The sequence below is a fragment of the Lissotriton helveticus genome, chromosome 9 (assembly GCF_964261635.1).
Source record: "Lissotriton helveticus chromosome 9, aLisHel1.1, whole genome shotgun sequence".
In the NCBI taxonomy this organism is placed as follows: domain Eukaryota; kingdom Metazoa; phylum Chordata; class Amphibia; order Caudata; family Salamandridae; genus Lissotriton; species Lissotriton helveticus.
In genome coordinates this window covers 257,192,984-257,216,929 of record NC_136070.1, presented here as the reverse complement: position 1 = coordinate 257,216,929, position 23,946 = coordinate 257,192,984, and the positions used below count along the sequence as shown (strand labels likewise).

The 23,946-nt window shown below is 47.2% G+C and overlaps 1 protein-coding gene across 2 annotated transcripts in view; it reads left to right on the top strand.

The window, feature by feature from the left end:
• RPS6KL1 (ribosomal protein S6 kinase like 1) overlaps window positions 1-23,946 on the top strand; it is a 92,880-nt gene that overhangs the window by 17,762 nt on the left and 51,172 nt on the right. For both annotated transcript variants that reach the window (XR_013600908.1, XM_078659903.1), the window contains exons 4-7: window positions 840-932; window positions 7,596-7,643; window positions 16,848-16,980; window positions 17,629-18,885. Coding sequence is in view for 1 of the 2 variants with exons in the window: in XM_078659903.1 (XP_078516029.1) it covers window positions 840-932; window positions 7,596-7,643; window positions 16,848-16,980; window positions 17,629-18,885 (1,531 nt within the window). In the remaining variant the exon portion in view is untranslated. The remainder of the gene's footprint in view (window positions 1-839; window positions 933-7,595; window positions 7,644-16,847; window positions 16,981-17,628; window positions 18,886-23,946) is intronic.

Sequence of the window (23,946 nt, the reverse complement as noted above, 5' to 3'; positions counted from 1 at the left end):
GGCAAGCAATAGCTAGTTGTTGTCTGCAGGTAGACAAAACGGGATGCTCTGAGCGACATTGTAAAGATTAACCCCCTGGCAAAGCAAGGGCAGTAATGCAAGTAAAATATCCTCCATCCCTCTTTTGCTGGAAGGGTATCAATAGGCACAACTGGGGTGCAGGGCGCCCCAGTGCACTTGCTGCACTATTGATAGCTGTGCTGCTGGATTCAACTAGGTCGCTGTTGACAGCCTTGTGGGATCCTGTGGAACCGAGTAGATCAGGGAGGGGTGACAGGGCGAGAAAGACAAGACTCTGTGTGTCATGAGCTGGAAAGACCTCCTGGGCATGGTCTTCTCCCTGTCTTACAGCACACAAGCCAACATGTCTTTTTGCTGCACCTGTCCCAGGGAGCATGGAGTGGTGTAGGAGATTACAGTGCTTGCTGCAATGGCTTCTCTGCTATGGCAAAGGAGTGTTTCCCCCTGCTGAGAGCCAGCTGAGGAAAACAGGAAAAATAAAATGGTAATAAAAACAATTTATTATCATTTTATTTTTATTTCCCTGCTAGAGCCAGCCAAGTCTGGACAGGGTGGAGCCATGATGACAGCACAGGAGCAGTAGTGCATACTGTAAGTGCACATGTCGGTTTGGCTGGCTGTCTTAGGCTTAGACTAAGGAAGTGTGTGACATGATCCTTTGGCTCCATGTGGTGGGGGGGTCGAGGTATGCACTGTGTCCTGCTTGATTGCTGACATACATCCCCCCCCTTCCCAAATCATTGGTACCTTCATCCCCAGGGCGAGAAGGCATCACTTCTTTCTCACAACTATTGACTCTAACTTTTACTTCCTCACAGGGTTACAGCAGCCTGCGGTTTCGACCCATCAGGAACCTGAGCTCGCCCATCGAGCACCTGAGGATGTGCAAGGTCGTGGGAATCCTAGATAAGGTACTGCACGGTGGGATGTAGTCTCGTGCTACGGGTCACAAAGAGGAACTCTTCAGTGTTGCAAGGGGTATCAGTGTTACAAGTAAAGGAATGGGAGTCACTGAAGACTTCTAGGGTTTATGACAAGCATGACTTGTTCTATAAAGATTTTGCGTCCCAGAGAATGTATGTGTGGTGCTACAAAAATGCAATTTGAGATTTACATGAAGCAAGGGGCTTAAAAAGGACATATGAGATTACAGGGCAAGCCTGAAGGGCATAAGGGAAACTGGGGGCTTATCAGTGACGTATCCGAGGCAAAGGTGGTTTACAGGAAAAGTTGGGCGCTCTCTTAGATCAAATCAATCAACCCTCATCAGCTATAGACTGTCGGAGACAGAATATTGAAACTTTGCATGATCGTGTGTACATCTGATCTGAAGGATAATAGGCCAGGAGGAACGTAGGTCCTACATATGTTTCCAAATTGCATCTGTAAGGCCTCAACGTGCTTTGCAATAGGGAAAGAGAGTAGAGATTGCCATGGCTTAACCATACCTCATATTGTATTGTATTGTACTTTCCCTGGGATAACTTGCCCAGACACTACACACATACATTGGTGGAGGCATAATTGTGACTTTTTATCTCTTGGTTAAACGTCAACTATTAGAGCTTTCATATATTTCATTTATCCACTAGATGTATTGGTGACACTGGAAACCTTTTGAGAGAGTATACTAAAACGGTGTACATGTCTCAGACTCACAAACCCAGATATGAAAGTTATGTTACTTATTCCAACATCTGGTTTTTATAGATCCAAGCACAAGGTGTTGTTGACTAATTAAATAAGTCACCTTTGTGTTTGGTCATGTTCTCTTGAATATAATTTAATATTGTTTGGAATATTGTCTAATGTTAAACTTATTTCTCGTTTATTATGGTTGCTCTTTTTATTTAACTGTGATTATTTTAATTCTTCAGTGCTCTGTTAACCTACAGAAAGATTCATGCTATATAGAAGAATAAGAGGCAAGCATTGGCTAAGCCAGTAAGTTTGATGTGCCAATGCCTGTGAACACAGACATTCCCAAATTTATTTTTCAGATGTAAAATATTCCCTCATGCATTCCGCCGGAAGCACTTCCCAGAAGTTGAAATCGTACACCAAGCAGCCTATAGCATTAAGTGAGAGAGTTACTGTTTTGAGTCGAGCGAAAGCCCACTTTTTGTATTGTAAAACATTGGCAGCAATAGGTCGTGCATACAGCTTCCTAAAACCGAAGTGTCCACTGTAAAGAGGGTATCCTAAAAGAACACTCCCATCAGATCCGGACGAACGCTTGATACAGCAGACATCTGTAGGAACGACCCAGCCAATTGACAGCTTGTCGGGTCAGAAGCCTGTCAATTGGTAGGCAGCTGAGCACCTGAGCCTTTGTAGTTGTCTAAGATGTTAGGAACGGCCCAGAGCACAGAAAATGGAGGAATGGGTAGAGAGATCGAGTAACAGAGGGAGACATGAGGGCTGAGCAACAGCAAGAGAATAAAGGAAAAGACAGGAAAAGGTAGACTAAATTCAGGGGAAAACATGGGGAGAGAGTTTAGGGAAAGACCGAGAAACAGAAAGGGAGAGGCAGGAGAGAGATGTAGAGAGAGAGGTAGGGAGAGACAGTGGGTGAGGAGAGAGAGAGACTAAAGGACAGAAATACAGGGAGAGGGGAAGAAACCAAGAAGCAACAAGAAAGAGATGGAAACCGAGAAAGAAGGAAAAAGAAAGGACAGGTAGAGATGGGGAGTTGAAGATAGGTCCATCTGCCTTTGAATTCTGCTTTGACAACATCTTTATATCCCTTTATCTCTATACCTGTCTATCTGTCATATCTATGGGGCTGATTTATGATTTGACGGACAAGGTACTTGCTTGCAAATATGTCAGAGTACCCTGTTTGCCAAGGGAATGATTTAACTGGCCTATTTAGCATAGGGAGAGCCACCAGCTTTCTGTTGACAGTGCCCCTTTTGACTCCATCGATGGAAAGCCTCCTCTGACGGCCTGAAACGCTAGGCGTTTAACAAAACAAGCATTTGCAATGCAATGGGTCTCGCATTAGGGAAAGTTTGAGCTATTGGTATTGTAAAGGGCAAAGTTTTTATTTATGTTTTTTTTTTTAAATAGCTAAATTAATAGCTTTGTCATTTACAATGCCAATAGTTATAACTTTCGCAAATGTGATACCTATAGCATTTGTAATGCAATATGTTTTGTATTTACATGACTTAGATGGCATCCCAGAAGCGCAATGGAAGCATCTAAAAAAGGAAACATTTGAAAAATAAAGGAACAAGCTTCTTGGTAAAGCACAGAGAGTAAGCTTTATAAGTAGCATCAATGGATGTAGTGGAATAGAAAAAGTGAAGATTGGTGAGAATTCCCCAAGTGAAGGCCCCACATGGAGTTACAGAATACATTGCTCCAGGGGTCCCTGTCTCACCTGGCACCTCACAGAAAGACTGCAAACACCCTCATTTACTCTGCCACCGTGACCCGCCACCACGCACACGCGTGCCCTCTACACCCGAGCACGTGCTCGAAGACTTTTGCAGTGTGCATAGATTAATAACTCACCGCATTGTGCTAGTATGTACTGAGGCACGCCCACCACAAACAAACATGCATGGAATCCAACATGGGTCAGAATTTGTGTTAAGGCGATGGGGGAATGGGAATTATGCTGGAAAACCATTTCACAGCAATGATAATGAAACTCTGGAAATAAATCGAGAACTTTAAGGACGTGAATCTCGGATCCTGGCAGGGCAGCTAGCCCTAGTGGTGTAATAAATTACAGCTTCTCCGTACCCAGAATTGTGAGGCTATGTGGATAAAAATAAAATGCAAAAAAATATATATATGTAGTTAAGAGTTTTACTAAGGCTACGTTGAAAGTTGTTTCCTTCACAGGCTCCTGGATACTTCTCTGTTGCTCTTTACAGCCGGAGTTACATTGCCAGAAATACCGAGACACCCCACATCAAGTGTGAATAGCTCACGCCAGTTGCACTGTGGGACTTGCAGTTTTAAGCATTAAAGTTCCAGTTCACCAGTAGCAAAGCATGTCTAGTGCGTGGAGCAGCGGCAGCAGCGCGCACCAAAGCGAGGCGGTAATGGATAAAGCTGCGTAACAGTGCAGGTGAAAAACACTATTTAAAATAAATTTAAAAAATAGGGGACCATACTTGGTCCATAGTTGTGGCGACAGAACCCTGTATACGATCTAATTCAATGAATTATTAACATTATTTTCACTTTTAAGAAAGTTCCACTCACCTGCTGCCACTTGGGGATCCGAACAGACACAAAAAGATCATAATTTCGGCCGCAGCATGTTAACACGGGGGCTCCAACCCGCCCTGCTGCTGCCGCTCCATCTGCAGAAATATTTAACACCCGGGGTAGAATTTCGTCTTCGCCGCCACTATGCCTCAGCCACGCCCACCGACAGGGCAGTTCGTACGTTCACAGTATCCCGATCTGGTCCCCCCTGCAAGCAACAGGTGCCCTTTGACCCCAGGCCGCAGAAGACAACGGGTTCTCCTCACCGGCATAAAGGGGGAGTGAAATAGAACTGTGGGGTCGGGGCTAGCAGCCTCACAAGTGCCGTGCACTCAGATCCAGCCCAGAGGAAGTCCGGGAAAATAAAACCAGAAGCGCAACGGAAGCATCTAAAAAAAGGAAACATTTGAAAAATAAAGGAACAAGCTTCTTGGTAAAGCACAGAGAGTAAGCTTTATAAGTAGCATCAGTGGATGTAGTGGAATAGAAAAAGTGAAGATTGGTGAGAATTCCCCAAGTGAAGGCCCCACATGGAGTTACAGATTACATTGCTCGACTCCACCAAGTCCGCGCAACGCCGCCGGCCTGCGACCAGGAAGTCAGGCAGGCCGGGCGGGACAACCGGAAACAGGAAGTAGGAGGGCGGGAGCCTACCCCGCCTCCCACGGAAGAGCCGCGATTGTTTGGAGCACCGGAGCAGGCAGGAGCCTACCCTGCGCCCCGGTGCCGAAGAAGGGAGGAAGAGTCCTGCTGCCGGTGAGTGGGGCTTCGCTTTCTTGCTGGGCTGCGAGGGCGGGGGACATGTGTGTGTGCGCGTGCGGCGGCGGGCTATGTCTGTGTGTGAGCGTGCGTGCGTGCGTGTGTGTATGTGTCTTGGAGTCTGTGTGTATGCGTGTGTGTGTGTGACTGTGGGGGGGGGTTGCCTGTCTGGGTGCCTGCGTGTCTGTGTAAGTGCGTGTGCGCGCGTGTGTGCATGCATGCGCGTTAGGCAGGGAGTATGGGAGAGAAGTGCACGGCGCGCGGCGCAGGACGGAACGTGCGCGTTCGCGCACACGAATCCAGGAGAAAAAGCTCGTACACCCTCTTGTCCTCCTTCCCCCAGACTGATCACTATACGTCTCCAGCTGGACACATGCATCCTTGCGGATGCATTACCAGCGAGACCCAAAAAGGGCATTACATAGCCTACCCTAGTTAGAGTGGACGGTGTGATGTGTTTTTTTTTCCTGTCAGTCTCATAACAATTTCAGTTTTTCAAAAAGAAACTCCTAGGTTGTATTTAACAAACAAAAACTTTGTTAAAGTTCGATGGCGGCTGTCAAAACTGATGGCAGCCGTCCCCCAACCATTTTGTACATTGACAGGGATCGCCTGATGGTGGTTCCTGTCAACGTACAGAGATTGCTGATGGGCCAGTGGGGATCTCTGAATGTGCCAGTCGCTAGTCCTTCAGGGCGGCGGATGCAATGTCCTCTGCCACCCTGACTGATGGGGTACCATTCACCAAACTGTAGATCAACCCACTTCTTTCTACCTGTGGCCATTTATCTGTCTGTCGCTTACTTATCTATGTATTAATATATCTAGTTAGCGATCTCTTATCTACCGAAATACACCTGTTTGTCTGCTCTGTCTACATATTTATATTTCTGCCCCCTCACTATTATGTCTCTCCCCCTCTTAGTTTGTGGCTGTCACTATATTTGTCTCTGTGCTATATATGTATATATATATCTTTGTGTAAGACTGTGTTGCTCGGTCTGTCTGTTGTCTATCCAGTTGTCTGTCTGTATATCTTTGCCTATCAATTTACCAGTTTCTCTAGCTGCCTCTGTCCATCTGTCTATCTCGCTGCCTACCTGTTTGTCTCTAAACTTATCTATGCCTACCTCTCCTTCTGTGTTTGCCCGTCTCTAAGTCCCTGTCTCTTTTTCTTCCTCTGTCATCAGTGTCACCCATTCCTTCTCTTTACCCTTCCTTCTGCCTCCCAAGCCTTTTTAAATTGCCGTCTCTTGCGGCATCTGAGGGGCACAAGTGCATCACAGTCACAATGACTCTGTATCTGAAGGGCGGCAGTCTTGACATAAATAAAATAAGTTATGTGTTTACTTGCCATATATAGTTGGCAATATATAGAATACCATAGGCGGACTTAGCTTTCAAACTATGATCAGGGGTGTTACGAGGGAAGCCTGAGTCTTGAGGGTTTGACAAGGAGGGGTAGATGGGCTCTGCATAGAAGTATGGTACAGAGGTGGCTGGGAGTATTGGAAGAGTGACACAGGAGCAAGGTGTAGCAGTGGCAAGCAGCATTATATGTCATAGCAAATGGGAGATATGTAGGCATAGAGGATTAGATGGACAAGCACATGAGGTGGAAGGCAGGGCCATGGTTGTATTAATGCATGGGTACTCATAATAAAAATGTTCCTCAGGGGCAAAAAATGTTGTCTGTGGTGTGGCCAAGGGCCACATTGATGCCAGCAGGGTGGCAGTTTTGGGGGGAGGTGTTAGGGGGAGGTGGCGGTGTTGTCTACTGTAAGGTGGGTGTAGGGGAACCGAAGCATGGACATCTGGTGGCTGAACTGCATAATGTTTTAACCAGGATACCTGGGATCAATCTTGGCTTCCCCACTTTGTGTGATTCTAGGCAATTGTTTTATTTCACTTTCCCTCCTTTTTTTTATTCATTATCACATCTAAGAGAACCTTGAAATACATGACTTAGTGACTTCAAGATGTGCCCTGTACGAAACCTTCTCCTGTGTATGACTTAATAAACTATATTGCTGTCCATGTATAATAGCAACCCAGGTCATCCAAAGGGTGCACATAACAAGTAACTTGCCTCTTAGTACACTATTGCGATTGTTGTCAGTATGGGTGGAAGGAAGTAATGAATGTTTCTTAAATTCATGTTTGAAAAATATTGCTTTAAAAAAACAAACACTTCTCAATGCACTGATATAATCTGATGTTGTAAGGTGAGCTTCATGTTAAAGAAATACACTTTTTGAATTGTGAAGCTTTATCATATTTTCATAGGTTTAAAAGACCAGATGCCTTTAAAAATGAATGTGTTCCTAAAGTTAATTGGTGCAGAAAACCTTAGTTACTTCCTTTCTATAACTTCAACTAATCTGAAAACAAAAGCTTGCCCGTTTATTTAACATCTTTTTAATGATGGGGCTGATTCAAGTAAACCGACCAAGGGGCCGCATCTAAAGGTAAGGAGAGCCGCATACGGCCCGGGCTGTACTTAAAGTATCACTATTATTTTAATGATGCGCAATATAATATAGAATTATTTCTCTTTCTCATGCATTTTATTTCTCATTCTCTAGGTACAGTTGGTCCAGGACCCCTGCACAGGAGAGACCTTTGTCCTAAAGGTACCAGAGACTTCTCTCTAGTCACCTCTAACCTCACCCACCTAATTGTCAACTTGCCATTCACCTACCACGCATCACTTAATCCTCGTACCATCTAAATACCCTTAAACATCCTCCTCTCACCCACCCTTGTTAATGCCATCCGTGTTCCCAACTATTTATCCACTAGCCACCCAAGCTTGCATTCATTCATCCTTGTCCCCCATCAGCAGCCAGAAGCCAGTGGGTAACTGCTTTAAAACCTGTTTGGGGCAATCTCTGAAAAGTCCTGGGAATATTTCTGTGGCATTGTTGAAATGGCCATTATAGTTGGGTAGCTTAATCTCTGCATGGTGTAAAGCAATCCTTGTGAGAATGGAGGTGGATAGTTTCAGACTTGTTATTTTTGGGGTTTTCTCTGTCTATTATCACTAATAATATTTTACCATTTGGCAAGTGTATGAATTGTTTTTTTCGAAATCGCTGTGTTGCTGTTACAAACAACGTATTGTGGTGCAAAACAACATATTATCAAACTCCTAAAGCACTGATAGCACTGACAAAAGCTGCTCCTGTAAAGCCCCTAACTGCTACTCATTGTTTTGGCCTCAAAAGGATCAAAGGCTAAGTAAGAGGCAGGATGAGAAAACCAGAGTAAATTGACGGTGCACCAAGCCCACCAAGGTCACTGTGCCCCCACTCCATTGAGATGGCTGAGTGCTCCCAAGTTTCCGATGACAGAGGCTCAGCTGTCAGAAACCTCCTCTTGGCCACACGTCTGCCAGAGGTTCACTGCAGCCAGGGCATCAGATGTGGTATTTTAGAGGTGGGCATTCCAACGCTGGCAACTCATGATGGCCTTGGGCATTAAAAATCACAGAGCTCCCTCGCAGAGGGAGAAAAGTCCCTTTGAGTTAGGCCAATTGATATATTTTGTTTCAGTAATAAACCAGGGTTTTTCCCACCTATACATGTTTAGTAAAAGAGCTCAAGGCCCATCCGCTGATTTATTTTTTGCTAAAATGATCCCAGGCTGGCTTAGATTTCTTAGCACATCAGGCTGGACTCATGTCAGACGGGAGGTGGTATTGGCCCATGCTATTTTCTATTGCCATGCTCTCTGTTGTCCCCTGCTCCTTTCACCTGTTTGCAGTGGGCTGCTGGGTGTTAGCAGCGCAGTTGCTACAACTGTGTTTAAACCTGCAGGCGTGTCCCCACTTACACTCGTCTTTGTCATATTACCAGCATGTAGCCATGCACCCGTTCCCAGTCTTTCCCTCTGGGGGGTGAGGGGCCCTCGATTTGTTGCCCTGCCCCTTGCCATCAAATTTTCCCTTTAGGCCAGAGGGACAAAAAATGTGTTTGCACCCCTACCCTGTCCGTGGCCACCACCATGTGACGCATAAAACCTTCTATCTCTTGGTGACCCCATTCTATGACCGACTATGTCTGCATCTTTTCCCTGAAGCCCTCATCCTAATGCAACCAAGCTTCCCCCTGGTATTTCTGTTGTGCCTCATGCACTTTCTGTTTGTGTAAGACATAGGCAATTGCGTTTTGCAGAAACTTTTCTATGAAAGACTCAAACCAAGGTCCCAAAGGCCTGCAGCCAATTTTCAATTGACTGCTCTATCCTGGGTTTGTGCCTATCTCTCCTGTCCTCCTCCTTTTTGTTATGCGCCATCAGATCCAACCCTGCTTGGCACACCTCCAATAAGCCTGCCTGGGTTGCCTTGGTCAACCACCCCCTCATCTGTGTTGTGCCCGAACCTTGATTTTCTGGGGCTCTTAGTGCTTCTCGTTAGCCCCTGTCTTTTGGGTACTGCATTGTTTGACCCTTTTCTCCCTGGCTCCCGCCTTCCCAAGGGCCCATCATACCTGGGTGGTGCCCTGGGGAGAACTGCGAGACTGGTCCTGCCCATGGCCACTATGGCATACATGAGGGTGGGTGCCGCTGGGAGGGAACATGCCCCCAAGCCTCACCCTGGAAGTTTCCCTCCCTCAGATTAGCTGGCATGGGGTATTGCCGGTGCCAGGACCCCTGCGCCTTGTACTTTGTAACTCCCAATTGTGTCCTGTAGTTGGCAATGTTCCCTGGTGCCCCTTCACTGCCCGGTTGCCCCTTCACTTTGTGCCTGTTGCTCACAATTGATCAGCCCTTCGCGATAATTTGTCAAGCTCCCTTTCCTCCTGGGGGCCGCCGTTGTAGCCACAGGCCCCTTGCTGGAGCTTTCGCTGCATTACCCTTCTGGTTTGCTGCTCTCCTCCTCGACCATCGGTGCAGGTGCTGTGCTTCTGCCACACCTGTCCCTTCACGCCCGTCCCGTCCTCCTGTGAGAGGGCCTGCTTTAACCTTCGTCTGCCATGCAGGAGGATGCAGCCCCTGACCCCCCCCCCCCCTTCGCCCAGTTTGGACGGGTCCCCCGTTTTGGCTCCATGCTCCTTACCACTAGGCCTTGGGGGAGAGGGGGAGGTCTGCATCCAGCCCTGCTTTCTTCCTTCGTCCTTGCTTGGCTCAGGTTGTTGGCCTCGCCTCCAGGTCTCCATTGATTTGCCTATCCATCCACACTTTTCCTTTCATGGCCACCAAAGCCCTTGTTTTCTCAAGGAGGGCTTGCAGATCGTCACCCAGCTCTGGACCAGCTTCCACCCGAGGCTTGACCTGTTTCCTCTGCTGTGGTTTCGCCTCCTCCTCTTGATAAACTTCCTCGCGGAACGCGGCAGCCTTTTTCTTTGCCTGCCGGCCTCCCTTGGTCTTCCCGCCATGTTCTGCTGCCCCAACGAGCCTTCTCCGGTTTGCGTTGATCTCCCCTCGTTCGGGTGGGGCCGTCGCTCTACACCGCTGCAGTCCCGCTTTTCTGTTTATGCCACGTCTTGTCAAGCGTCGCAGCTGAGCGCTCTCTGCCCTGCTCGGGGATGCGGCGCTTTCCCGCTTGTGTCCTGCTTTCCGCTGCTGCTTCCTTGCTTCGGTTGCCAGGGGGTTGGAGGGCACACTCCTGATCCGGGTGGTCCGTGTACGAGCCCACGGCCTGCCAAGTTCCCTGCCCCACTCAGGGAGCCTATGTTGCCCTGCTGTGGACCCTCCCCTGTAGCGCCGTTCTCGGTTTCAGTGGGCTGTGTGTGCAATGCCCTTCTCTGCTTCTCCGAATCGCCTGGGTGTCCTCTGGTGATCTGCTGACTGCACCACTCCCCACGATCCTCCCCGCAGCGAGAATAGGTCACCCTCGGCATCGTCCACAAGCTTCCTGGGGCATAGGTCAATTCCCCCGCCGGCATCGTCCACGATCAACGAAGGTCAGTATACCAAGGCCAAGGCGGGATTCTTTGTGGACAAAAGGGGGGCCCTTGTCCACCTTTTGACCCCCTAGTCCACTCCACCCTCTTCTGTCATTGGCGGTTTCAAAGGACACACCCAATCCAGGTGCGTCCTTTTTGTGTGCTTCTTTGTTTGTTTCAGGTGCTTCCGTTGCCTTTAGGGGTTCCATGCTGGCCCCCATTGAGTCCCGCTTCGCCTTCCCAGCCCGTGCCTTTTCTCAGTTATAAACAGCTGTGTATCAATTTCTGAAGTGCATTAGCACAGGCTGCTACAAGAATGGATTGGTTCATATTATTGACCTCTCTTCGCAAGATACACTGGTTGGCTGGCACACCGGCTGGATGCACCAGATGAGGATTGGTTGCAAAATATAATTCACCAACCTAGTGCCAGAGGAAGAGTAATAAAACAAACGCTCTGTGAACCTCTGGTAATGTCGACCAGGTATTCAGGGGTAGGCTTAAGTTTGGCTGCATGTATGCTCGTTCGTTGATAACTTTATTTCGGTCATAGACCATAAAAGTGCAGATAAAATACATACAGAAATGCACAATATATAAAACAAGAAATAAATAGCAGATCTGGATAAAAATGGATTAAACTAGGCAGTTATCAAGGCATAAAAAGTTAAAATTCATAGTAAAACATAATTGAACAGAAGAATTTATCCATAACTTTTCCTTCTACGCCACATGCCAAATAAAGAGCGAGAGACAGCAAAAACGATGGGAGGGTGAGTGTCATACATTAAAACCCTACAAGCATGTCTACAATATCTAAACCCTAGATTCCTGCATAGCGGAATCAGCCAGCATTTTCTTATAGCCTCATATGCAGGGCAGAAAAACATTATATGGCTAACATCTTCACATTTATAGTTGCATGGCGGGCAAGTAATATTTTTTGGTTTAGCCCATTTGCAAGTAAATGCTCTAAGTGGTAGAGTGCCATGCCTTAGCTGAATATAGAGCTTCTTTGCAAGCGGTGGATAAATTACATTAAAAAAATCCTCCGCTCGCAATTCAGATTTCACCAGGAGGAACACTGCTGAAAGTCTTCCTATGGAACCTGAACTCTCTAGGGCTAATAAATACTGCTGCCTCAACTGGCTTTTGAGTTCTAATTTAGATATCCCCGGGCAAAACACCTCCGGGGTCTCCCAGAGCTGAGGCAAACCAATCCGAATACTAAGGGACTTCATATGGCACAGCCACAGAATGTTCTTGCCTTTTAAAAGAGCCCAAACCTCTAGAAATTCCTCCCTATTGGGGCTAGTTCGGGCACTGACCAAAGTCTCTCCAATAAAGCAAGGGCCGTGCTGATAATAATTCTTCTATAGATTCCAACCCCAAGTCAAGTCGTAGGGGAATAAGTGGTGTACTAGTTGGCAACACCAAAACGCTCCTCATAAAGCCCTGCTCAACCCTCAGGAGATTAGAAATATTTTTGTGGCTCCAAAGTTCTGCTCCGTACATTGAGGCCATTCTTGCTTGTAGTCGGTATATTTCGATAACCGGGGCTGCCGGCTTGAAATCCGAGATTCTCTGGACTTTGTTAATGCCTCTCATTACTTGGGATAACCTAAGGGCTGATTTGGAAATTTGGGAACCCCAGTCAAAATTTTCAGTCAGGGTAATGCCCAGGTAGACAAAGGTCTTGACTCTCTCTAGGGCAGAACCGTTTAGTATGGGGTTCGGGCGCGACTGCTTTGGGGGATTGAAAATCATGAACTTGGTCTTGTCCAAGTTAATCTCCAAACCCCGTAAAGCACAGAATGCTGAGAAGCCATCCAGGGTGCGCTGGATGCCCGATGATGTTTTGGATAACAACAAAGTGTCATCCGCAAACATCAGAGCGGGCAACCTAGGGGCATCATTGTCATTTACACCAATTAGATGGTCGACAAGGCCATTGATGTAAAGACAGAATAGCGTTGGCGCCAGGACGCACCCTTGGCGTACACCCTTCAAAACTGGAAAACATTCCGAAAGATCCCCGTGCCTCCTACACCTAACTTGGGCATAATTGCTAGTGTGAAGCCTAATTAGGATGTTCTGTAGATAGGCCTAGTTCTGCTAAGGCTTTCCACAGTTTTTTCCTTGGAACTAAATCAAAGGCGGCCCGTAGATCAACGAAGATGAGATAGAGGCTGCCACCCTCCATTCTCACCGTCTTCCAGAATAGGACCTGTAGCCGAAATATTTGATCCAGAGTGGAAATATCCGTCCTGAACCCGGCCTGGAGTGTAGTTAGTATTTCATTTTCTTCCATCCACCCCTGGATCCTATCTAGAATGACCCTGTCCATTAGTTTCTGTGTGGTATCTATGAGGCTTATCGGCCTATAGTTTGATGGTGTTAATGGGCAGCCTTTCTTGAAAATGGGAACGATCTCGGCACCGAGCCAAGTATCTGGTGGGTCGATTCCCCTAAGGATTGCATTAAATAAAACAACCAGATACAGTGCCCATATTTTGGGTTGAGATCGGAATAAATCCCCGGGGATTTTATCTCGGCCGGGGGCCCTATTTGGTATTAGTCTTGCTATTGCACATGAATGACTGGATAGAGGCACTGAACACGAGCGAACCCCAGGCCAACCAGGACATTGGCAGGGCTAATGTGGAATTTAACCAATGGATTGAATTATCATTGGATAAGGTGCTTCCAAAAATAAACATCTCAAAAAGAAAGGCTCCACTAAACAACCTTGGTTTACTTCTGAGCTAAGGTCACTAAAACAAGAATGTAAACGGTTGGAGAGACAGTGGCGAAAACATTTCGAGGAAGAGAGAAAAACCAAATATAAACTCTCTCTAAAAAAATATAAATCCGCCCTTAACGTGGCCAAATCCACTTTTTTCGCAGAAAAAATAGAGATCTCGGCCAATGCCCCAAGAGAGATGTTCAAGATAGCTAACTCTCTGTTAAAAGCCCCCGACCCGCCATCACCACCACTCAGCACGGAGGAGGCTGATGCTCACTGCAACAACCTGGCAAATTTTTTTGCTGAAAAAATTCAGAAGATCCTCCTGTCCCTCCCCCCTCTATCTTTGGAAGAACCAATCCTCCCTCTGCCTGATGAAACTGATTTCACTCTGCCTTGTCTTTCTTTCTTCTCCCCCCTTAGCACTGAGCCTTTACCCTCACTTTTCAACTCTGTAAAAAGCGGATCCCCGTTAGACCCAGCCCCTATGAATATTCTAAAGCTGGCCCTGCCTAATATCAGTACACACATCATCCATCTAGTCAACACCTCACTTGAATCAGGAAGGGTACCCCAAGACTGGAAACTGGCCATGGTTAGAGCCCTGTTAAAAAAAGCCTCATCTCGACCCCCAGGACTTCTCCAACTATCGTCCCATTTCCTTGCTCCCGGGCATTAGTAAACTTGCCGAGAAATGGGTAAATAAACAATTAGCATCCTTTTTGGAGACCCACAACCTACTCCATCCAACCCAAACTGGGTTTCGGAGAGGGCAGGGAACGGAGACGGCACTGTTGAGGGTGGTAGAGGATTCCAGGAGGATTCTGGACGCAGGTGGCAGCGCGGCCATTATCCTTCTGGACCTCAGTGCCGCCTTCGACACGGTGAACCACCGGGTCCTCCTGTCTCGTCTCAGAAAGCTGGGCGTCAAAGACAGGGCACTCATGTGGCTGGAATCCTTTCTTGGTGACAGATCTTTTAAGGTCTTCTCAGAAAATAGCTGCTCTCCACTAATGCCATTACAGTGTGGGGTGCCACAGGGTTCCTCCCTTAGCCCCACACTGTTTAATGTATATATGGCGCCCCTGGCGGAAGTAGTAGCTCCCTTTGGGATCCAACTGGTAAGCTATGCTGACGACACCCAGCTGTCTCTCTCAATCAGGTGGAATCCGCCCCCTCCAGGCTTTGCCGTTGCCTGGAGGCAGTAGCAAACTGGATGGACTTGTCCCACCTGAAATTGAATGGAGGAAAAACAGAGCTGATGCTATTAGGAAAACGAGCCATATTCAATAACACAATACATTGGCCCCCTTGTATGGGTCCAGGACCTACCCCAAAGACCGAGATAAAGAGTCTCGGGTTTTGGTTGGATGCAGAGTTGTCATTCAAGACCCAGGCAAGGAGGACAGTGGCCACCTGCTTCGGACTGCTGAAAACAATTCGGAAAATCCTCCCTCAGCTACCCGAAGCAGCAAAGAAAACCATAGTCCAGTCCCTTATTCTGTCTAGGCTGGACTATGGAAATGCTATCTATCTTGGAGCCCCCGTGTCGGTTATCCGGCAACTTCAGGTTGTCCAGAATTCCGCAGCACGGCTACTTACGGGCACCAACCATCGTACATCAGCCAAGCCCGCACTCTGCACCTTGCACTGGCTCCCCATAAAGGAGCGAATCCATTTTAAGACACTCTGCACGGTCCATAAAACACTCTATGGGAGTGGCCCCCCCATTCTAGATGACATGATCAGACCATACAAACCCACCAGGAATCTCCGCTCGAACCAACAAAACCTGCTGATAGCTCCCAGGATCAGCAGAGCCCGCACAGGAGGTCGTCTGTTCTCCCACAATGCGGCTGGGTTGTGGAATGCTCTTCCTCCACCTCTTCGTCAGGAGCCTAACCTTCTTGTCTTTCGGAAAAAGTTAAAAACTCTTCTGTTTCCAAAAACTAGATAATTCAGATCTCCTTTTTTAATTCATCCCTGTCTGGTCAGTTTTAAGCGCTGGGATGCTCTCGAGTGGCCATGCGCTATAAAAGAACCTTTTAATAATAATAATAATAATTGCAGACTCGACCTCCTTCAAGGTGATTTCTTCTGACCATTCTAGATTATACAGGTCCCCCAAAAGCCGGGGGGCAAGCCCCGGTCTCCATCCAAGAACCCAGCCAGTCGATACTCGTGGCTGGGTCCCGGGACAGGGAACAGGGGACATGCCACAGTTTCTCTTGGCACCACCGGTAAGTACTCCTGGGGAGGATCGGAATTGGGAGGGAGAATAGTCTCTTCAACCGAATTGGCGTATAGCGCACCGAAGTGCGCTTCACACACTGCGGGTGCTATATTCGGAGTTGAGGCCGGTCCTCCCCGCCCACACCAGAACTCACAATAGTCCAAAACGTTTTGGAGTCCCTGCAAAAGAGTGCAGAGCTAAGCTCCTCCCATCTGCTCTCCTCCCATTGTTTCTTTCCCCTGGTAATAGCCTTTTCATATTCGAGGCGAAATTTCTTAATATTAGTTCTATCTTTGGTTTTTATTGCAGAAAGCAAATCTTTTTTAGATTTCCTACAGGCAACATCATACCAAGGATGTGTCCGGGCCTGGTAGGTTTTTTCCCTTCCCATGGGACTGAACACATCCACGAGCCTGGCAGCCAGCTGTTTGTGAATTTCCACAGCTCTGCCCTGTGAGTCTAAATCCAAATTGTCAATGGCTATATCCCCCATGTCTACTAGCAACGGTAATGCTATCTGATAGATTTCTGCAAGTTTAGTGGGGGAGTCCTGGAGGTAGGGCCATTTTACCCATCGCCTATTATTAGTATGCGTTTTAGTCTGTGGGTAGTGGATAGTCACAGACAAGAAGAGACTGAAAAAATGAAGGTTATCACCTGAATGTAGCTAATTTGTATGAGGTATTGAGACCCTGTGGGATGCTGAGATTGTTCTATGAGTCAATCGCACACAGAATGTGTAATACATGGCAAGAAGGCTGCAGGTAATGATCGAGGTGCATAGATGGTAGCGCTTGTTGGCTCCAATCCTGGACAGAGAAGGGTGTTGCAGACAAGGATGAAGCTGCAGTGTTGGAGCTGCATGTGTGGGAAGGCCAGAAGTGTAATAGGGAAAAGGTTAGGCTAGCAGCAGTACCTCCTCATTATGTGCTTGCCTTGTCCAGTGATGGAATTTACTTGTGTCTTGCAGAGTCTCCCCAAATCACTTGTGGAACGGCGGGAACAGCAGACAATCATTCCACAGGGAGTTCCATACATGGTGAAGCTCCTGCGGTATTATGTCAGCGAGGACTCCATCTTCCTGAGGCTTCAGCATGTGCAGGGTGTGTGTAACTAATAACTGACGTCAGATAAGCACCTCCTTTCCATCTACTCTGCTCATAGCCTTCAGACTCCTTATTTGCACATCACATCATGTTACTAACTTCTCACTCAGTACTGTTGCTCCATTTCTATTTCCTGAGTCTTTTCCACAGTTCTGTCTTCACTACCTCTGTCGACGCATTTGTTGGCTTTCATGTGAAAAAATATCTTCAATCATTGTTGCACCTGACCCCTACTGTCACAAGATTATATTGTGATTTTTTTTTTGTCCTTAGCCCACTCCCAGCTACATATTGTGAAAACTTCTGAACCCCAAATGGTCACTGGCTCACACGGTCCTCCACTCATTCAGTGACCTGCTACATCATCTAAATTCTGTTTCTCAGTCTTATTCATTGTCTCAGTTGTCAAATGCTCATGTGCTCGTTCATTCACTCATCCTCAGATGCGTCAACTCATTTATTCCACCTTTCACTCATCATCTGCTCTTTCACACTGTACCACTAGGCCATTCTCTGACTCCCACACTCCCTAAATCGGTCCTCACTATGCTTTTCTTTATATTTTCCCCTTCACCTTCTCAAATTTGAATTTTGGCTTTACCATGTTCTAATCCCCCTCATCTCTTCTTTTCATCTCTTATCCAGGAGGCAAGCTATGGTCACACCTCCGCCGACAGCTTCATCCAGACATGGAACGGGGGAAGGAATACCCAGAATGCTCCAGTCCTTTCCGAAAGACCATCAAACTTAAGAACAGTTACACCACACCCAGCATGAGCTCCCGACTGGAAGAGGGAGGAAGTTGGTGGCACTGGGAGTCGAAGGGTACTTGGGATGCATGCAGTGAAGCTACCGCAGACGGCAATATGTCATCTCCTACAAGTGTTCATCTGAGCCCAGGACCCAGCCAGAGTCCTGATTCTAACCAGTCATTCTGCTGGGATGAGCGTTCTAGTCAATCCTCTTCTCAGGAAGGATCAGCGGACGCATATCTTGTTGGCCGTGGGTCATATAGCAGTATTCCATCTGGCACAGTCTGCATTGGCCCGATAAATAACATTAGAGCGGTAGCCCAACGTCAAGGATCAAGGTTGATTACTGTACATCCCACTTCCATTACAGCCAATGATTCCCATTTAAGCCAAAGAGAACTTACTAAGGAGAACGGTTCCATTACCCACAGTGGCCAGGACCTCTGGTCACCAGAGTCGCAGGCTCTTGTGGATAGCTTTAGGAATCTACAGGGCAAAGTTCCTCTCTTGGATCACCATTGTCCCAATGGGAGAATAGCACAGGACACAATTCCCAGGCCAGATTGTGGACCCAGGCTACCTGCTGTGAAAAACATAACAGAAATGCATCAATCAAACCCTAACATGATGGAAAACCAGAATACACTGTGCCTTGGAGCCAAAGACCCAGATGAGGAAAACACTACCAATGTCAAACCCTTGGGGGGGAAACCATTGCATTGCACTGAAACTCACTGTACGTTGTTGACAGACCGGCGCTCAAGGGACTTGAATGGGAAAGAAGCCAACAAGGTTATCTCAGGGTCAACAGCTGGGATGCTTCCAGCAAAGATTGAGCATAGAACTACGTGTGCTTTAGAGGCACCGGACATGAAGGTGCCTGCCTCCCTAGGGCAAGAGAGGCGTACTGGGACGCAATTGGATTCACCTGATGCCAGTCCGGACATTGAAGTGGATGGCTGGTGTTTTGTGTCAGCCCCTCCACCATCTGCAGCAGAGTCGAGGAGAGGAGCACAGGGGCCATGGGGCCTCTCCGAGCAGCAGATTCAGCTATGGGCATCTGAAATCCTTCTGGCCTTGGAAGGTTTGCACCAGCAGGGGGTAATATGCCAGGATCTGAACCCCAGGAATGTACTACTGGATGATACAGGTGTGGAGGAGCTGGGACCTCGCAATTTATATATCAGTTGTAGGCAGATTGGGGAAATGTACACCAATACGTACCGGGTAGAACTGGGGATGTATCGTGTCGTGTCAGTTCCAGGGAAATAAATTAGGGATGTTGCATATAATAGCGCTGAGGGTATACTCTTGGAATGACCCTCTTAGATTCACTTCCAGGTACAACCCCTCAGTGTGTGTTGGAGAACTATGTTAATAGGGGCTAATACTTAGAGTGTATCATATAGAGTCACTACGGGGGCTTTAGCGTATGTCAGACTTTCCCTGGGCTCTATTAACAAGGTACAGCTATGTAGTCCAGCAGACTGCCTAGAGAATTCAGTGTAGTACCACTGCTCATTTGCAACTTAGCGGTCCAGTTGCTATGTCTGAAGAGGCACTCCAAGCATGGTTATGCTTGTTTGCCGGCTGGAAACACAAGGCAAAGGTTTCTCAGAGTTGGGGAGGTGTGTATTGACAGAGAATTAAGCAGAAGTGCAGTATCCAATTGTGTGGTCCAGCTAATAAAGAAATAATTCTTTAGTTGCCTTAAAATGATATCATCAACAATACTAAGAGTTCAAACTGATACTATAACTGTAGGAAGCTGGCTCCTTCTATAGTATACCAAAAAGAGTTATACTGTGTAAAGAGTCCAGGTATCCCTTATACGTGGACAGGGGGTTTCTCTAGCAATCTTAAGGTGCTCTCTTAAGGGTGTAGTGTGGTCGAGCCGCCTTAGGCTTATCAGAGGGGAGTGTAGACATCTACAATACACACACAGTCAGTAAATGGGACACACGACTCAATAGGCGATCCACCTTCATTTATCAAAATAACACTTGTCTTAATATAATATTTGGCACCGAGATCAGGGGAGTACGTTTTGAAATAGAAATGTTTGTAAGTTTCAAAAGCGACAGAGTGCAATTTTCAGAAGCAGTAATGTTATCCTATAGAGGAAAGACATATACTGCAAACAGTTACTTCACAGTGACTTACAGGACCAATCTTCAGGACTTAAGGTGAGTACAGGGCCAGACCCAAGGCAGCACCAACGGGCCCCCTCGGGCAACAATGGGGCGGCCAGGGTGTAGGGCCGCAATCCAGCATTGGGTGCCCCATGTAAGTCAATGGGGATAGGTCCGGTCACAACAAGAGGGCTCAGGTCTCACAGTGCTCGGTGATGTAGGGACACCTTTGCTCCTCTTCTCCACTGGCTGGGGCGACCGGGTGCAGAGGTGTTCTGAGGCGTCTGGTTATCGTCACTGGAGACTTGCAGTTGGAGGGGGGACTGCATCCAGTGTTGGGAAGTCCACAGTTGGCAAACCCAAGGTGGGCTTTGTCTCTTGAGGGTCTGAGGACCACGCTGGCACCGTTGGCCCACTGGAATTCGAACTAGGTGGCTCGGGTGCTGTGGTGCTTTCCAGTGTCGGGTTTTGGCAGTCTGAAGTCTTTAGAGGTCTCTTGGGGTGCCTGCAGGATGCAGGGAAGCAGCTCCGCTACCCCACAGGAAGTCCTTGGCCTTTAGTGAAAGGCTGGCAGTCCTCCCAGGTTTTAGGAGGTACATCAGCTTACGGACGAGTCGACTTTGGCACAGTGCTCAAGGACAGCAGGCAGGCCAGCTGGGTTAGCGCCAAGTCAGTAGCTGTTCCTCTGTTCTTGCTATCGCAGCTCTTCAGGGTCCGTCTTCTTCTTTCAGGTTGGCAGGAACGGATTTCTGGTGCCAGGGCTCCCCTAAATGCTAGATTTAGGGGAATGTAGGGTATTAGGCAATTGGCTCCTTACCTCTCACGTCCCTAGGCCCCCTATATGACCACTACCTGTGGGAAGTGGGCATAACCTTTTCCCAGAGTTCCTAATTCTGCCATCACAAAGATGGCAGTCTTTTACATTTCTTATCCAAATCCGGTAGCTCACCTTAGGTGTGGAACTGGCCGGAGGGTGAACACAACTCTCTGACTACTAATTTTCCCACCTGTCCAGTTGCCAAATGGGCACTGGTCTGAGGGGTGGCATCCCTCTGACAGAAGCCAGATTCACATAGCAAAGGTGGTGGGCTCTTTGAAGTCCCCTGCATTGGAATGCTAACTTATAGATCACCCTCTGCGAGACAGGCTTTGTTCCTGACCTCCTGAGAGCGTAGGCCCCCAGCCCTGGGGGTCAGTAACTTGTCTGGGGTGGCAGGCTGATCATGACCAGCCAGCCAGCACACTACTAGTTGGTAGGTATTCAGGGAGCACCTCTAGGATGCCCTCTGGGTGCATGTCTTAATACATCCACCACTGGAATCAGTGTGGGTTTGTTAATACAAGATGTTTGATACCTAACATCCTTGGTTTCAGTGAAGCCATCATGTAGCTGTGGAATTTGTTTTAACCAGTGTCCAGCACATGTACTTAAAATGGCGTCCCTGATCCCCTGTATTGGCAGTAATTGAACTGACCAGCACAGGGACATATCTGCTCATGCAGATGTGTCCACTTATTTAGTACACTGTACCCTGCCTTAGGGCTCTAAGGCCTGCTGTAGGGGTGACTAACCTATAAAGCCTGCAGTGTCCAGTGGCATTTCACATCGGCTGTGTGCCATGTCGTGTTTTCCCTTTTGTCTGCACCAAGACCCGCAACCTTCAATTGCAGTTTGCATGAGTTTGGTGAGCGGTTCCTTAGGGTGGCATAATTTATGCTGCAGCCCTTTGGTACCCTCTTTAGCCTCCTTGTTCTGGGTACCAGGGGTACCAATTTCTAGGGGCTTACAGGGAGTGCTAAAGGTATTGTCAATTTGGAAAACAATTGTACATATTACGGAAAGAGATTTGACACTGGGGACCCGGTTAGCAGGAACCATGTGCACTTCCAGTCAAAATTGCATTGAATCCTAGGCAAAACGTGGGAGTGACAGTGCCAAAAAGGGGCACTTACCATCAATAACCATTTAAAAGAAATAACCCTATATAGTTCTGGAATCAAATTTGTATAATATGGTGGACAAAATCCACAGAAACTAGTGCAAAAGTCTATTCTTTCACTGGCTTTAATGCACATTTCAGTCTAAGGCACTGGCGTAAGATTCTGACCACAAAGCTCACATGGGTAAAGCCACTGCTTTTCTTTATTGATCTTCATGCCTCCCACTCCTGCTGGGCAAGGTAATGGGCCCATGCTGCATGATATTCCCCAGGACGCAGCAATAAAGGTGCTTACTAAGGGATCTCCAATAGCGCTCTAGGTATCACTAGTTCTGAACTAGGTATGCCTAGTGCCTCTCCAGCGATCACTTGGGCCAGTCCACTTGGTAACCTCAAGTTGTAGAGGTACTTGGCTCAGGACAGTAAACTCATACTCCGATCCATATAGGTGGCAGGATAGCCTCACAGGGTGGCAAGCATATTAGCTTTCTCTCCTCACAGGTTTCTCACTAGCAGGTAGCTCCCTGTGAAGGCAGAAGCCTCAGGGGCAGGAGGGGCCATGGTAGACTATCTGGATACGGCCTTTCCAAGCAGCCAAGGACAGATTTGCTGCAGTCAACATCTGAGTAAACTGGACACTCCTCCAGAAATCCTCTCAGGAACTTCTCTTGAGGCTATGGTTAGAGTTAGCTCTCCGGATGAGTTCCTAGATCTGGTGTGATCAGTGCAGCTTGTGGGTAGGGTACAGTGTCATACTTTAAAATGCACCAATCAGGAGGGATGGGTCTTTCATTCAGAGGTAGCCACCTTTAGGTTTGGAGGGAGGCAATACATAAAGGGATTAGAAAGCATTTCTGACACACAATATATAGGATGTATTCAGCCAACAATGATGTTGGGTGTAACAGACTACCATGGAGACTTTGCAGGCAAGCTGTAGACTGTGGTAACCTGATGCACAAAGTTTTTTCGGAGATTTGGCAGTGATCCATTTCTGAAAAGGAACTCCACACAGTGAGGCCACCTCAGGCACAATCGGTTGATCCCTTCATCCCAGGTTTTTAAATAAGACTTCACGAAATGCTCCCAACGGGTTACAATGCTCTGAGGAATACAGAAAAGTGATTGGTGAAATGCTTAAATTAATCCTAGCCACTGGGATTTGCTGGCACTGCATCCTAGTCCATAGTTTTTTGCCCACTATTCCACCTCCTACTAGACTCCGCCATAGGCAAATCCATCTTGGTCCTGCTCCAATAGTAACAGTTCACCCTAAACTGCCAGGCCAGTTCCTTCTGATTCGGTACACAAGTGCCCCTGAAATGTTTTGGCCTATTTGGGCCTCCTCAGTAATGTTCAGCTTGGTTCCATTGGCAGGGACCCGTGTCTGGACTTACCTGTGATATGTATGGTATCACACTGCGGAATACAAGAAAGTGAGGGGCATAGTGGTTGCACTAATCTCATTCATGGGTAATTATTTGCTAATCCCATAAATGGGTAATGATTTGCTCCATATCACCGTCCATGGTCTTTTTGCCCACCATTCAGACATGACATAGCTATTGGCTAATCAGTATTAGTCCTGCTCCTATGGCACTAGTCCAGCCTGTTCTGCCAGACCAGCCCCCCTCCAAAAAGAACACAGGCAACATCAGAGTGGTTATTGTACACGAAATGTAACTCTAAAATCACAAACACCAACGAGGGCTGCTATCGGCCAAACATACAAGGAGTCAAGCTGCAATAGCTTACTTTCTAGAAATACAAGAGCTATGAGATTGAAGGAAACTGCTGAAGCTGCACATAAAAGCCTCTGGCTTGCAGAAAAATCACAAAAAACAGAGAAAATGAGTCCTCAACTTTAAGTTTTACAGAATGTTTCTGTGGATATTCCTTGTAGTGTCCTATACTGAGGGCAGATTCTGACCATGTACAGGGTTATGTAAACCAGTTAGGAATTACCATACATTTAAAAATGCTTGGCACAAATGACATCTCCATCAAGTAGCATGTTTTTACATCTAAATTGTACCAGTTTGCTAAATAGTGGGGAATATTGTGTTCAGATGTTCATTGTGCCTGCTTTGTGGTGTGTGTGTATATATATATATATATATATATATATATATATATCAC